The sequence below is a fragment of the Oncorhynchus clarkii genome, chromosome 27, assembly GCF_045791955.1.
Source record: "Oncorhynchus clarkii lewisi isolate Uvic-CL-2024 chromosome 27, UVic_Ocla_1.0, whole genome shotgun sequence".
Lineage (NCBI taxonomy): Eukaryota > Metazoa > Chordata > Actinopteri > Salmoniformes > Salmonidae > Oncorhynchus > Oncorhynchus clarkii.
Genome location: NC_092173.1, coordinates 5,560,026 through 5,575,305, shown reverse-complemented (window position 1 = coordinate 5,575,305; position 15,280 = coordinate 5,560,026). Strand labels below are relative to the sequence as shown.

General features: G+C 42.3%; 1 protein-coding gene across 1 annotated transcript in view; it reads left to right on the top strand.

Annotated features, from left to right (window-relative positions):
• The first annotated feature begins 4,750 nt into the window (after positions 1-4,750).
• LOC139386080 (prostacyclin receptor-like) overlaps positions 4,751-15,280 on the top strand; it is a 67,797-nt gene continuing 57,267 nt past the window's right edge. The window contains exon 1 of the mRNA XM_071131501.1: positions 4,751-6,200. Coding sequence (XP_070987602.1) covers positions 5,373-6,200 — 828 coding nt within the window. The 5' untranslated portion in view covers positions 4,751-5,372. The remainder of the gene's footprint in view (positions 6,201-15,280) is intronic.

The window sequence follows — 15,280 nt, the reverse complement described above, 5'->3', positions numbered from 1 at the left end:
ATTAATCAAAATACTTTTTTTTAAATGAAAATATGTTAACAGTTATTTCCATATGTTGGTAACCCGTTGTATAAAAGTTATAATGCCCTCAAAGCCAGTGTTTGGAGGATATATTGGCACGGTTTGCCGGTTTGCTAATATTGGCACGGTTTTCTAACAACACCCGTGCCCATATCTCTTCCAAACATCGGCTTCTCGTGCATTATCACTTAATTAAAGACCCAGGACTCCAACGAACACGGAGGCTCTGCAATGAATCAACATATAGCCCCAACTGTCTGCAACCATCTATCTCAATATGGGGCTATGTAAATAACATGAGAGTTATGACATCGGTGGTGTAGTTGGTATATTTATGCTAGTCTCCCTGGTTCTGCGTGCCTATTCTCTCCGTGGCCCATGCCCTTCTCGATGGCTTTGTCTGGGTGGTGTTTGTTTAAAAGATGCCACTGTGTTTTGTTTTATGGGCAGTCGACTTGTAAACACTCCTCTCGGTGATAATCTGTGAGGGCTTTTTCCACTCTCATGGTGCCAGGGAGCACGGGGGAATGATAGCGAGACGGGATGGCCAGATCAGGGGAAAGGGGTAGAGGCCTTAGCTTTTCTTTACTGCATGCCCTGCTCATACGTTTGATAAGAGAACATGGCCGACATGAGGAAAATGCTCCACATCAAACATTTTGGTACAGTCTTGTTGCTACATCAAAGGTACTGCATGTGTTCGGGCATTTCAAAGTGCAGGCCCTTTATTGTAACATTTCACAGCATCTTTTTTTGGGGGCCAGTAACTCAAGCGAAATGCTGTGTCACACAACTAAGAAGCAGGGCCAGCCCATTCAAATGACAAACAGTTAGCTGCGTGATGGGACATAGGTTATAGAAACAAACTCTTACCACAACCCAACAACCATTGGGTGAAAAATTGGTCCACCATACAATGCATTATACAGTCCAGAAAATGACTGCTTAAAAGGTGAAAGGTAAACAGAATGCTGCAGAGGCAAAACAGAGCTACCCAAATGTTATGACTAATTTGGCAGCTATGACGGGTTATGTTTGACGGCAGCGTTCCGCAATGGAAAAGGACACACTATGGCGAACGGCAGCAGGTGCACTTAGTGTGAAGCTGCTGCGGATTTTTTGATTTTTCCAAATAATTCCAACACGCTCTGTGGGCATATAAATCTTTTATAATGAGAGCCTGTAACAGGCCTCGATAGGCAAATAGGCCGCCAGGCAGACTGATCATTCCTGGGGACTGTGTGTATCCTACTGTTGGCAACATCATGTAATAGATGTTGTTAAAAAATGAGCTCTGTGGGACAAACTAGTGCCCCGGGGTGCAGATGAGACAGATATAGGAAGAAGCAAAGTAATGTTTTGATCAAACAGGTGGAGGTAAAGTTCAGTTCTCCCTTCTGTGATAAGAACTTCACACGCACTCGGAAGTACAGTCTTTCAAATAGATTCAGTACGTCAGTCAAGTTAACTTTCATTGCATTATTCAGTAACCACATTTTGAAATAAATACGAACAAATAAGTCAAATGCTCATAATATTTAATTGATGAAGTATTCCACTAAATGAAAGAAGACAGAATTGAAATTTTAACCAGTGCCAGCTGACGATATTTACTTTTCCATCTGTGTTGCATTCTGACTTCTTCTTCAGTTGTCTGGGATGTACGCCATGTGATTTTCTTTGCCATGTGCTTTTTTTCAACAGCTTTTCTCTCTCTTTCTCCCTCTGTTTCCTTTCGTTATGGTCACTTGATGTGTACTGGAGGCGAAGTCAGGTGCAGGAGAGCAGAGTGAAGTGAACAGGCGCACACATTATTCCGGTAAAATATCAAAAGCACAAACAACGTGCCCAAAACACGGAACATAGACAGATGTCTGGCGCGTAACAAAAACACCAATAGACAAAATACACGTAACACATACAATCTTACACAAAGACATGATGGGGAACAGAGGAATAAATACATGTAGATTGAATGGGGAATGAAAACCAGGTGTGCAGGGAACAAGACAAAACAAATGGATACATGAAAAATGGAGCAGCGATGGCTAGAAAGCCGGTGACGTCGACCGCCAAACGCAGCCCGAACAAAGAGAGGTACCGACTTCGGCAGAGGTCGTGACAGTTATAGTTCCTTGTCACCTCGTCCATGTGGGCCTTCACCCTCTCCTTATTCTTCATCACTTCTTCCTTACTCTCTGCTTTTCTAGCTCTGAGCAGCTCTTTCACTTTGTTCTTCTCCAACATCTCTCTTTCTTTCCTCTTCTTCTTCTCTAGCTTTGCCCTGACTCTCTGGGCAGTTTTAGTTTCCTTCTGAAAGAGAAAGTCTATACATGTTAATCAGTGATCTCAGATATTATTATTAGTCATTCTCTAGCATGCAGTCAACTTAATCTATTGAATCTGATATTATAACCATTAGGAGGTGACTTGTGACTGCCCTGAAGTGTGACTGGTTAAACAGAGTACTGTACCTGTGGCTGCTCTTGCTCTCCGAACCTCAGGGCAGTCTGCATCTGGTACAGCTTTATGTATGCCTCTTTCATCCTCTCCACCATATCTCTCTTCTCTATTGGCCATCTGTCTTTCTCCCTTTGCATTTTCTCAATTTCACTATTCGTTCTCTCCCGCTCCCCTGCAATCTCCAACTTCTCCCCTCATCTTTTCTCTTTCCAGGGCCTCTATCGCTCTCTCCTTTTCTCTCAGTTCAATCATCCACTCCTCTGCTGCCTGTGTGCTCCTTCTCTTAATCTCCTCCTTCTCCTTCATCCATCTTTCCCCCTGTTGATCCCAGATTCTTTGTAGGCCAGCCTTGGCCTTGGCCCATCTCCCCCCATCCTCCTTCCAGCCTACTAAGGTCTGATTCCTCTCCAGGTCTGCTTTGGCCAAATCTGCCTTCAAACCATTTCTTATGAGGTTCCATCCATTCCTCTCGCTCACCCTCTCCTTCACCACCCTTTCATTCTCAGCTAACAGTCTCTTCTTGTTCTCCGCTCTCAACCTCCATAACTTGGCCAAGGACATCTTCACCTTTGATACCTTGCCCATGAAGGTTTGTGTGTCGGCTGCTGCACTTTTTCTGTGTTTGTCCAACACCTCTCGCTGCCTTTCATTCTCTGCTGACAGCCTCGTGTTCTCCACGGTCAACTTCCCTATCTTGGCCAAGTGCAGTATGTTCTGCATTGTCACCTTTGTCATCTTGACTTCTAGTTTTTCTTTGTCTGCCACTAAGCTTTTTCTGTTTCTCCAACATCTCTCTCTTCCTTTCATTCTCAGCTAACAGCTTAGTATTCTCCACTGTCACCTCTCCTATCTCGGCCAAGTTCAGTATGTTCTGCACCTTCAGCTTTGCCATCTTGAGCTCCATCTTCTTTCTGTCTGACACTACGCTTTCTCTCTGTTTCTCAAACAACTCTCTCTCTAGCTTCCATTGGTAGTGGTGTACCTCAATAGGAGCCTCAGTCTCCCTTATCTGCCTCAGCAACTCTTCAATTAGCCTTTCTCTTTGCTAGCTCTGGTTCCATCCTCACCTTGTTGTTTCTCCAACACCTCTCTCTCCAGCTTCCATCGGTTGTGGTCTACCTTGTTACAAGTCTTAATCTCCTTTCTCATTGTCAGCAGCTCTTCCATTTCTCTTTGTCTTTCTTTCTCTTATTCCTCCCTCATCGTGTTGCCTTTCTCCATCTCCTCACTTTCAGCCAATTATTTCTCCAGTGTACTAACCCATCTCTGCATTGATATATGGAGAAACATGTAGTAGTTATTTTTTATTTGTTCCTGTCATTTTCTTAAAACTGTTAGACCATGCCAGATTTCAAACTTCAGTTACCCTCGGGGTAATTGGTATAATCTAGTACATGCTAGTGAGTAGGCCTACCTTTACTGATTTACTTAAAAGCCAGAATTTTTTTTACACATTAGGCTATTGTTTTCTGACCAGCTATTGGGATTCATTCTCCAGATTCAGTCTCACCTCCGCAAATTTCGTCCAATTACAAAGAGTTTAAAAAGTATACAATTAAGTTATGGTTGAGTGAATGATTACGTTTTTTCTTCGTTGGTTCTTCTGTTTGTTGTAACATTCTAGAATTTTAATATTTAGCCAAGGAATCTTGCCTAATTGTTGCATCCTAATGAGATTGGAATTCTGGGTTGAATTCTGTATTCTGTATTCTGTATTTTAGAACGATATTTAAAAAAATCCTAGACACGTTATACATATCTGTACACAATTCTAGCCCATTAATTAGGTATACAATTAATAAACCATTAATTTTCCGGAAAATAAATTCGGTTTTTTTCAAATAGATTTAAAATAAATATTACTTTGTAGGTAATTACATGTTTTTTATTTTAAAAAATTACAGAAAATAGTCCACGGTGGTTCTTGTTGTTCATCAATAGGTGGCCGTGCCCTCTTAATGTTTTATTTGTTGCTTAATGTTTAGAGAAAAATAAAGAATAAAAAGATTTTGCCATATGCAAATAATGAAACATTTTAAAACGTACCAAAAATTACCTCGAAAAACGGACGGTCATGTATCATTTCTAATAAGTAATCTGACCTAAAGTAGTATTTTTAACCGTCTCGGAGACTACGAGAGAGAGAATGAATGTGAGTGCGTAGAAGAGAGAAAGGGAGAGCGGGCTACGCGTGGGCGCGAAGGAGAGAGCTGAAAGTGGCACGCGCACTACCTAGTTTATCAGTAGATATCAGACAGATGCGTGCGACAGTCGGAGAGTTTGAGTTTCAGAAGAAGGATATTAAACGTTAGCGTTTGCACTGTCGCTAACGGGGTCTGTAGGACATACTGAGCAAAAGATAAGGAATGGCAGTTGATATTTGTCGCCAATTGAGAGCCGTCTGGTAAGAGTTGAGAGCTTGTTTCGTTCTTATACACAGGTGTTATTTATTACTCATGAATGCGAATATCATTTGAACTGTCCTTACGTCGATTTTCTGGATTATATAGGCATAGATATACATTTTGCGCAATGGAGCCCTAAATAAAATAGGACTTATAGAACCGTTTTTAGACCCTGGAGACTTTCAAAATTTAGCAGAAGAGCAACACGATTAACGGACACAATTTGGGCGAAATCCACTGAATCAACACTGGTTCAGCAATGCCATCCCATTGGTCACAGACGTCAATTCAATGTTTAGTTGTGATTATATTTGGTTGAGTAATCACTAACGTGAATTCAACAAAACATGCCACCATGTCATTGGATTTAGGCAAAAAAAGGGTGACTTCAAGAGCTTGAGGGGGCAACACCACAACACAACCCTTACAGCCTGACACACACACACACACACACACCAACACAAACACACACTGAACCTCGGCATGCTGTCGAACGAGAGCTGTGAGAACAGCACCCATATCCACACGGACGGGAACCCGGTGGTGAGCACAGTGATGTTCATCCTGGGGGTGATGGGGAACTTCATCGCCCTGGCCATCCTGGGGGTCCACCAGAAGGAGCAACGCACCAAGTCCTCTGTCTTCTGCATCCTGGTGACGGGACTGGCCCTGACTGACCTGCTGGGAACCTGCTTCCTCAGCCCCCTGGTGTTTGTGTGCTATGCCCGCCAGCGATCCCTGCTGGGGCTCACTGGGGACCAGGGACTCTGTGGCCTCTTTGCCTTTGCCATGACCTTCTTTGGCCTGGCCTCCATGCTCATCCTCTGTGCCATGGCCGTGGAGCGCTGCCTGGCCATCAGCCACCCCTATTTTTACTCCAAGTGCGTCCGACGCAGCTTCGCCAAGGTGGCACTCCTGCTTATCTACATCTTCACCTGCGCCTTCTGTGTTTTGCCATTCTTCGGCTTTGGCCGCCACAAGCAGTACTGCCCGGGCACATGGTGCTTCATCAAGATGGAGGCGGCAGGCGAGGGGGTGGACGAAGAGAGGAAGGTTCTGGCGTTCTCTCTGTCCTACGCCTCGCTCATGGCGCTGCTGATCGTGGCGGTGTTTGTGTGCAACGGCTCTGTGATTGTCAGCCTGTGCCGGATGCACCGCAGCCAGATGACACGGCGTGGTTCGGTGGTGAACGGAGGGAGGAAGAGGAAGATGAGTCTGGGCTGGTTCGGACAGGGGGAGGAGGAGATGGACCACTTGATGCTGCTGGCCTCCATGACGGTCATTTTCGTTGTCTGCTCCTTGCCGCTCACTGTGAGTTGATCTTTTTTTTCTCTCTCTCTCTCTCTCTCTCTCTCTCTCTGACCCATATCCCTGTGTGTGCATGTTTATGTGTGTGTATGCGTGGCCCCTGGCTATGACTGACACATCATCTGTGACTCAAACTCTTATGACTTTCACTGTCTTCACTTACTTTCCCTGTGACTGACGTCTTTCTCTGACTAACTCTTAAATCTTTAACTATTTGTGTCTCTTCAATTGTCTTATCCTCTCTGTATGTGATTCTGTCTGATACCTAGTCGTGACCCTAGAGTACACTGCCATACTGTGGCTATTAGCCATTCAAAACCACTTCTCTCAACTCCTGATGTCACTCCATGCACACGTCATGTTAGCGTTCTGTGTAAACAATGGCATGCCGCGCCGTCACGCTCACTGTTAGATCGCTTTGGTGTTTTGATATTGAAGTGAAATGAGAACCGCCCTGTTTTTAAGAGAGTATCAGATCTGGGGGAAACCTTTGTTCCCAGGAGGAAACTGTTTAAAAAAACAAGCAGGCCAGTCTCCTCTCTTCTACTCCCATGAGGCCGTTCATTATAACATATCCACTCCCCAGAGAGGTTTATCCCTTGGTTGCATAACCAGACAGTCATTATTTGGATAGTAAATAAAACTGAACCTTGATGTTTTGCCCCTCTAATTGAGAGGTGTCTGCTAAATCTGTCAGCCCTGGAGGACTGGATCTGGCCCCTCCCTCCCTTTCCAGAGGGCCATGGGTCGGGTCCCTTGTTGGGCTATCTACCTGTGGGTGTTGTTCACTGGGTTTGACACAGACCTTTTGGAGGCAGCTTCCTGTCCCTGACTCTGGCCCTTCTGGCTGTCTCAGTCACTCACTCTCACACTCACTCACTCACTCACTCACTCACTCACTCACTCACTCACTCACTCATTTATAGAACTACAGATAAAGTGAGGGTTGATACCAAAACAATCTATGTTTTGCTGAAAGTCACTGTTTTGAGTATACACACTAAATAAGCTTGTCAGTTTCCTTTGAACTTAAATCAATCATTGATTTGTTCAACTAAGGACATTCCAGTTACCAAAGTAGTTAGAGTAACTACAAGGAATGAGGATAATTAACTGTAATGTCAACTGTTCCCTTTTTCTTTAAGTCATTCAATACCAACCATCTCCCTGAGGTATCTCTGCTACCTGTGGGTGATACTCCATGATGAGACAGGAAGTTGACAGGGAGGTTTTTAAGGAACTCTGTAAGTGTAGTCTCAGTCAGGATCTGTGGTTGATATCTGAGGGAAATATACAGGCATGTCCTGGCTTCCTTCAACCATACGGTATCTGTGGGGGTAGAATTTCCTCCACCTTCTAGCAATGATTTGGCATACCTGTTGAAATCCAAAGCTAACCAAATACTTCTAAATGTGTAGGTAGTCAGCTTGATTCACATGCAGACGGTAAGAAACATTCCCCTGCAGATTGGACCTGGGCCTGTGATACCTGAGCAGGGCCGGCTCCATGCATAAGTGACATAAGCAGTCACTTAGGGCCCCAAGCTGCTAGGGGCCCCCAACCCCCCCAAAATGTTGTGTGTGTATATACTATATATATATATACACACACACACATACTAGAGGTTGACCGCTTATGATTTTAACGTCGATACCGATTATTGGAGGACAAAAAAAGCCGATACCAATTAATCAGCCGATCTTTTTTTCTAAATTAAAATGATTTGTTATAATGACAATTACAACAATACTGAATGAACACTTATTTTAACTTAATATAATACATTAATAAAATCAATTTAGCCTCAAATAAATAATGAAACATGTTCAATTTGGTTTAAATAATGCAAAAACAAAGTGTTGGAGAAGAAAGTAAAAGTGCAATATGTGCCATGTAAGAAAGCTAACGTTTAAGTTCCTTGCTCAGAACATGAGAACATATGAAAGCTGGTGGTTCCTTTAAACATGAGTCTTCAATATTCCCAGGTAAGAACTTTTAGGTTGTAGTTATTATAGGACTATTTCTCTCTATACAATTTGTATTTCATATACCTTTGGATGTTCTTATAGGCCCTTTGGTATTGCCAGTGCAACAGTATAGCTTCCGTACGTACCTCCTCGCTCGAACCAGGAACACAACGACAACAGCCACCCTCGAAGCAGTGTTACCCATGCAGAGCAAGGGGAACAACTACTCCAAGTCTCAGAGCAAGTGACGTTTGAAACTCTATTAGCATGCACCCCGCTAACTAGCTAGCCATTTCATATCACATCGTTACACCAGCCTAATCTCGGGAGTTGATAGGCTTGAAGTCATAAACAGCAGCGCTGCTGGCAAAATGCACGAAAGTGCTGTTTGAATGGATGCTTATGAGCCTGCTGGTGCCTACCAGCCTACTACTACCTACTCAGTCAGACTGCTCTATCAAATCATAGACTTATTTATAACATAGTAACACACAGAAATACGAGCCTTAGGTCATTAATATGGCCGAATCCGGAAACTATCATCTCGAAAACAAGATGTTTATTCTTTCAGTGAAATATGGAACCATTCTGTATTTTATCTAACGGGTGGCACCTATCAGTCTAAATATTCCTGTTACATTGCACAAACTTCAATGTTATGTCATAATTATGTACAATTCTGGCAAATTAGTTCACAATGAGCCAGGTGGCCCAAAATGTTGCATATACCCACCCTGACTCTGCGTGCAAAAAACACAAGAGAAGTGACACAATTTCACCTGGTTAATATTGCCTGCTAACCTGGATTTCTTTTAGATAAATATGCAGGTTTAAAAATATATACTTCTGTGTATTGATTTTAAGAAAGGCATTGGTGTTTATGGTTAGGTACACGTTGGAGCAACGACAGTCCTTTTTCGCGACTGCGCACTGCATCGATTATATACAACGCAGGACACGCTAGATAAACTAGTAATATCATCAACCATGTGTAGTTATAACTAGTGATTATGATTGATTAAGTTTAATGCTAGCTAGCAACTTACCTTGGCTTCTTACTGCATTCGCGTAACAGGCGGGCTCCTTGTGAGGCAGGTGGTTAGAGCGTTGGACTAGTTAACCGTAAGGTTGCAAGATTGAATCCCTGAGCTGACAAGGTAAAAATCTGTCGTTCTTCCCCTGATCAAGGCAGTTAGCCCACCGTTCCTAGGCCGTCATTGAAAATAAGAATGTGTTCTTAACTGACTTGCCTAGTTAAATAAAGGTGTAAAAAATATATATATATTTTAATCTGCAAAATTGGCGTCCAAAATTACCGATTTCCGATTGTTTTGAAAACTTCAAATCGGCCCTAATTAATCGGCCATTCCGATTAATCGGTCGACCTCTAATACATACATTACATACACACATACATGCATGCATTCATACATACATACATGTGTATGTGTATATATATGCATACATATGTGTGTATGTATGTATTAGAGGTTGACCGATATATATTACAATGAGCACCATAATTCATTGGACAGTGACCATTCCTTTGTTATTTTTGTTCTGTACTCTAGCACTTTGAGTTTGAGAGGGTGAAGTGCAGACTGTCAGCTTTAATTTTAGGTTATTTTCATACATATCGGATGAACCGTTTAGAAATGACAGCACCTTTTGTACATGGTCCCCCCATTTTAAGGTACTACAAGTATTTGTTGAATTGGCTTCACAGATTTGTGTCGTTAGTGAATGCAGGAGAGCTGTTGATGAAGAGGATTGATTCTAGACTTTGCTATTGCCTTTGGAGGTTGTTGTTGGCGTGTGACAACATGAGGAAGACAGCAGTGTTGATGCAAATGAACCTGGCTGTCATAAGGCTCAGAAATTAAAATCAATCAATCAGGAACATTGCAAAAACCCTGGGCATGCCCAAGTCAACAGTTTGGTTCATAATTAACAAGAATAAAAACAACCGGTGAACTTAATTATGTCAAAAGACACGGTAGACTGAGGAAGACCACTGTAGTGGATGACCGGAGAATACTCTCTATGGTGAAGAAAACCCCCCTGACAACAGCCCAACAGATCAGAAACACTCTCCTGGATGCAGGTGTAGATGTGTCAAAGTCTACCATACGTAGACTACACCAGCAGGACTACAGAGGGTACACTACAAGATGAAAACCACTGATACGCCTGAAGAACAGAACGGTGATATTACAGTTTGCTAAAAAAGCACCTAAAAGAGCCCCCCCAAGAGTTCTGGAAAGAAGTCTTGTTGACAGATGAGACAAAGATTAACAAGTACCTGAGTGATGGAAAGAGGAAAGTGTGGAGAAAAAAAAGACATGCCCATGATCCAAAGCATACCACCTCATCCGTGAAACATGGTGGAGGGGGTGTTATGGCTTGGGCCTGTATGGATGCCAGTGGAACAGGCTCACTTGTCTTCATCGATGACGTGACTGCAGACAGAAGTAGAACAATGAATTCTGAAGTCTTCAGAAATATTTTATCTGCTCAGATAAAAGCAAATGCCTCCAAACTCATTTGCCTGCACTTCATCATGCAACAAGACAATAACCCTAAACATACTGCTAGAGCAACGAAGGGGTTTTTGATGGCCAAAAAGTGGAAAATCCTTGACTGGCTGAGTCAATCAATGGATCTGAATCCAATTGAACATGCATTTTACATGCTGAAGAGGAGACTAAAGGCAATAAGTCCTCGAAACAAGCAGGAACTGAAGATGGCTTGCAGTACAGGCCTGGCAGAGCATCACAAGGGAAGATACCCAGCGTCTGGTGACGTCAATGCTTCGTGGTCTTCAAGCAGTCATTTCATGCGAAGGATATGTGACCAAATATTAACAATGATTACTTTATTCTACATTATGTTAAACTGTCCAATGTTTTTTGATGCCTGAAAATGGGAGGGACTATGTACAAAATCTTCTATAATTTCTAAACGATTCATCTGATATGTATGAAAATAACCTCAAATTAAAGCTGACAGTCTGCACTTCCCCCGCATTGTCATTGTATCCTTTCAAACTCAAAGTGCTAGAGTACAGAACAAAAATAACAAAAAAATGGTCACTGTCCAATGAATTATGGTGCTCACTGTGTGTGTATATTATATATTTTTTTTAACTCAGTCTGGGTCTCAACTTAATGTATGTTCAGATCGTTCACAGCACACACTGGATGCTCTGGCTGATGAGTAGGGTTGATCCAAACGCTCTGACCTCACAACGGCAGTCAAGCACCCAAGCTAACTGCCTAACATTAGCTAGCTTGCTAGCTACTTCCAGACAAAAATGAGAGAACACCCCACTTTGACCATTTCACTCACCCTACCAGAGCTGGTTAGGCTATTTTCATGTTATCCAGAGCGTTGGTGACTAACTGTGCTGCTGGCAACAATTGAATTACTTTTTTTCCCGGTTTACTGATACCGGCCATATTAAACGGGTGTTGAGTGTTCGTAAATTCATCAGTTATTCTGCGCTCTGGCACACTCAGACGAGAGTGCTCTGAAATCGGAGTTGATGGCCAGACTGAATTTACGAATGAACCAGAAATGGTTACATGCATAGTGGAGTCTTTTTTTAAAGAAATGTAGCTAAGTAAATAATAATCCCAACTCATGACGTTACTACCCTGCATGAATCTGCAGGTAGCTAACCAACCAGAGCCTAGCGTTAGCTAGCTAACATTAGGCTATAAATAGCCAAGCAAGTGGCTCTGAGATACGAATAATAAGATCATACACATAACGTTAGCTTACGAGCCAGCCAGCTAACGTTAGCTAGTTAGCTAACAGTACACTTTAACTTGAAATGAAAATATATATTTTTTTAAAGCTACGTTAGACAGGATTACCTACAAATATTAACCAGCTCAAATGGACAGAAGCGTGCTATATGGAACTCATCTCTCGTCATGTCCAGCCCACTCATTATCTTAGCCAATCATGGCTAGCGGGAAGGTTGCTGACTTTTTCTGTGGCTAAATCAACTAGGCTCGTATTTTAACCATTTTATTTGTGTTTACAGATGGAATTCACGTTTGTTATTAAGGCATATGAAAGTTCACATGTTCCAGAAGGCATTTCTGCATAATAACGCATTTTGATAAAAAATAACAAGTTCAAATGAACTTCAAGTAGATGATGTAGTGACCCGCGATATACAGCTGAAGTCAGAAATTACATACACCTTAGCCAAATACATTTACAACTCCGTTTTTCACAATTCCTGACGTTTAATCCTAGTAAAAATTCCCTGTCTTAGGTCAGTTAGGATCCCCACTTATATTTTAAGAATGTGAAATGTTAGAGTAATAGTAGAGAATGCTTTTATTTCTTTCATCACATTCCCATTGGGTCAGAAGTTTACATACACTCAATTAGTATTTGGTAGCATTGCCTTTTTAAATGGTTTAACTTGGGTCAAACGTTTCGGTTAGCCTTCCACAAGCTTCCCACGATAAGTTGGGTGAATTTTGGCCCATTCCTCCTGACAGAGCTGGTGTAACTGAGTCAGGTTTGTAGGCCTCCTTGCTCGCACACGCTGCTGCCCACAACTTTTCTATAGGATTGAGGTCAGGGCTTTGTGATGGCCACTCCAATACCTTGACTTTATTGTCCACAATTTTGGAAGTATGCTTGGGGCCATTGTCCATTTGGAAGACCAATTTGCGACCCAAGCTTTAACTTCCTGACTGATGTCTTGAGATGTTGCTTCAATATATCCACATAATTTTCCTGCCTCGTGATGCCATCTATTTTGTGAAGTGCACCAGTCTCTCCTGCAGCAAAGCACGCCCACCACATGATGCTGCCATCCCTGTGCTTCACGGTTGGGATGGTGTTCTTCGGCTTGCAAGCCTCCCCCTTTTTCCTCCAAACATAACGATGGTCATTATGGCCAAACAGTTATATTTTTGTTTCATCAGACCAGAGGACATTTCTCCAAAAAGTACGATCTATGTCCCCATGTGCAATTGCAAACCGTAGTCTGGCTTTTTTATGGCGGTTTTGGAGGAGTGGCTTCTTCCTTGCTGAGCGGCCTTTAGATATAGGACTCGTTTAACTGTGGATATACAGTGGAGCAAAAAAGTATTTAGTCAGCCACCAATTGTGCAAGTTCTCCCACTCAAAAAGATGAGAGGCCTGTAATTTATCATAGGTACACTTCAACTATGACAGACAAAATTAGAGAGAAAAAAATCCAGAAGATCACATTGTAGGATTTTTTATGAATTTATTTCCAAATTATGGTGGAAAATAAGTATTTGGTCACCTACAAACAAGGAAGATTTCTGGCTCTCACAGACCTGTAACTTCTTCTTTAAGAGGCTCCCTTGTCCTCCACTCGTTACCTGTATTAATGGCACCTGTTTGAACTTGTTATCAGTATAAAAGACACCTGTCCACAACCTCAAACAGTCACACTCCAAACTCCACTATGGCCAAGACCAAAGAGCTGTCAAAGGACACCAGAAACAAAATTGTAGACCTGCACCAGGCTGGGAAGACTGAATCTGCAATAGGTAAGCAGCTTGGTTTGAAGAAATCAACTTTGGGAGCAATTATTACGAAATGGAAGACATATAAGACCACTGATAATCTCCCTCGATCTGGGGCTCCACGCAAGATCTCCCCTCGTGGGGTCAAAATTATCACAAGAACGGTGAGCAAAAATCCCAGAACCACACGGGGGGACCTAGTGAATGACCTGCAGAGAGCTGGGACCAAAGTAACAAAGCCTACCATCAGCAACACACTGATGTCCCCCTGCTTAAGCCAGTACTTGTCCAGGCCCGTCTGAAGTTTGCTAGAGAGCATTTGGATGATCCAGAAGAAGATTGGGAGAATGTCATATGGTCAGATGAAACGAAAATATAACTTTTTGATAAAATCTCAACTTGTCGTGTTTGGAGGACAAAGAAGGCTGAGTTGCATCCAAAGAACACCATACCCACTGTGAAGCATGGGGGTGGAAACATCATGCTTTGGGGCTGTTTTTCTGCAAAGGGACCAGGACGACTGATCCGTGTAAAGCAGGGGTGTCAAAGTCAAATGGACGGAGGGCCAAATAAAAAAATCAGCTACAAGACGAGGGCCGGACTGTTCGAATGTTCATTGAAAAATTTTTAAATGACGCATATAGTCTAGTGAACCTAATTGAACCTACTGAAAACCTAACAAATATATTACAATATGATCAGATAAATAAAGCAATATTTTCTTATGGCTCTGTCAGTAATCTTTTAATTTTCAACAGACACAAAAGACAAATTTCCTTTATATAAATATCCCCATAACATGAACATTAAATGAAAGAAACCGGTATTCAAGGCACCATCAGTAGACTATATTTTCTATTTTAGCAAAAGTGGGCTAAATTTACTTCAAAGAAAAAACAATAATAGCAATTTTCTATCATCCACTCAACTGAAATATTTTTAAAATATAATTGGATTGAAATACAAAAAAATAAAGTGCAAAAATCTATTAATCAAAAACAACACTTTGTTTAAGGAGAAGTAACATGCAGTGAAAACAAATATTAAATTTTAACTTTTAAACTTGAACTGAGTAAAAACTCTAAATATGTGATTGCACAGTAATGTTCACTTGTTTGAGGTTGAGGGTGATACTTGGTGGTGTCCCATCTTTTCCACAAGTTCATCAATGTTCGGGGTAAGGCTCTGAGCTGAAGAAATCCTCAGAATTGAGTGGAGGTGTTCAGCAGTAAGTCGACTTCTGTGTGATGTTTTGTTCAGGTTCATCAAAGAAAACAGTTGTTCACACAGGTATGTGCTGCCAAACATAGACAACGTTTGAGCAGCCTGGATGCGCAGCTGGGGCATTGTGCCGGGTTGGAAACGGGCGAACTCCGCAGCACCCACTGCCGCATATTTTGCCCTCAGTGCATCATTGCATTGGAGGTCAATCAACTCCATTTGGAGGTTTGGTGGTGAGCTTTCCACGTCAACAGCAAATGGGTTACCGAGCAGTTCCAACCTGCTTGTTTGTGCTTCAAAGTCAGCAAATCGGCGTCGAAAGTCAGCGGCAAGCATACCTATTTTATCAGCCAACTGTGTGCTCGGGAAC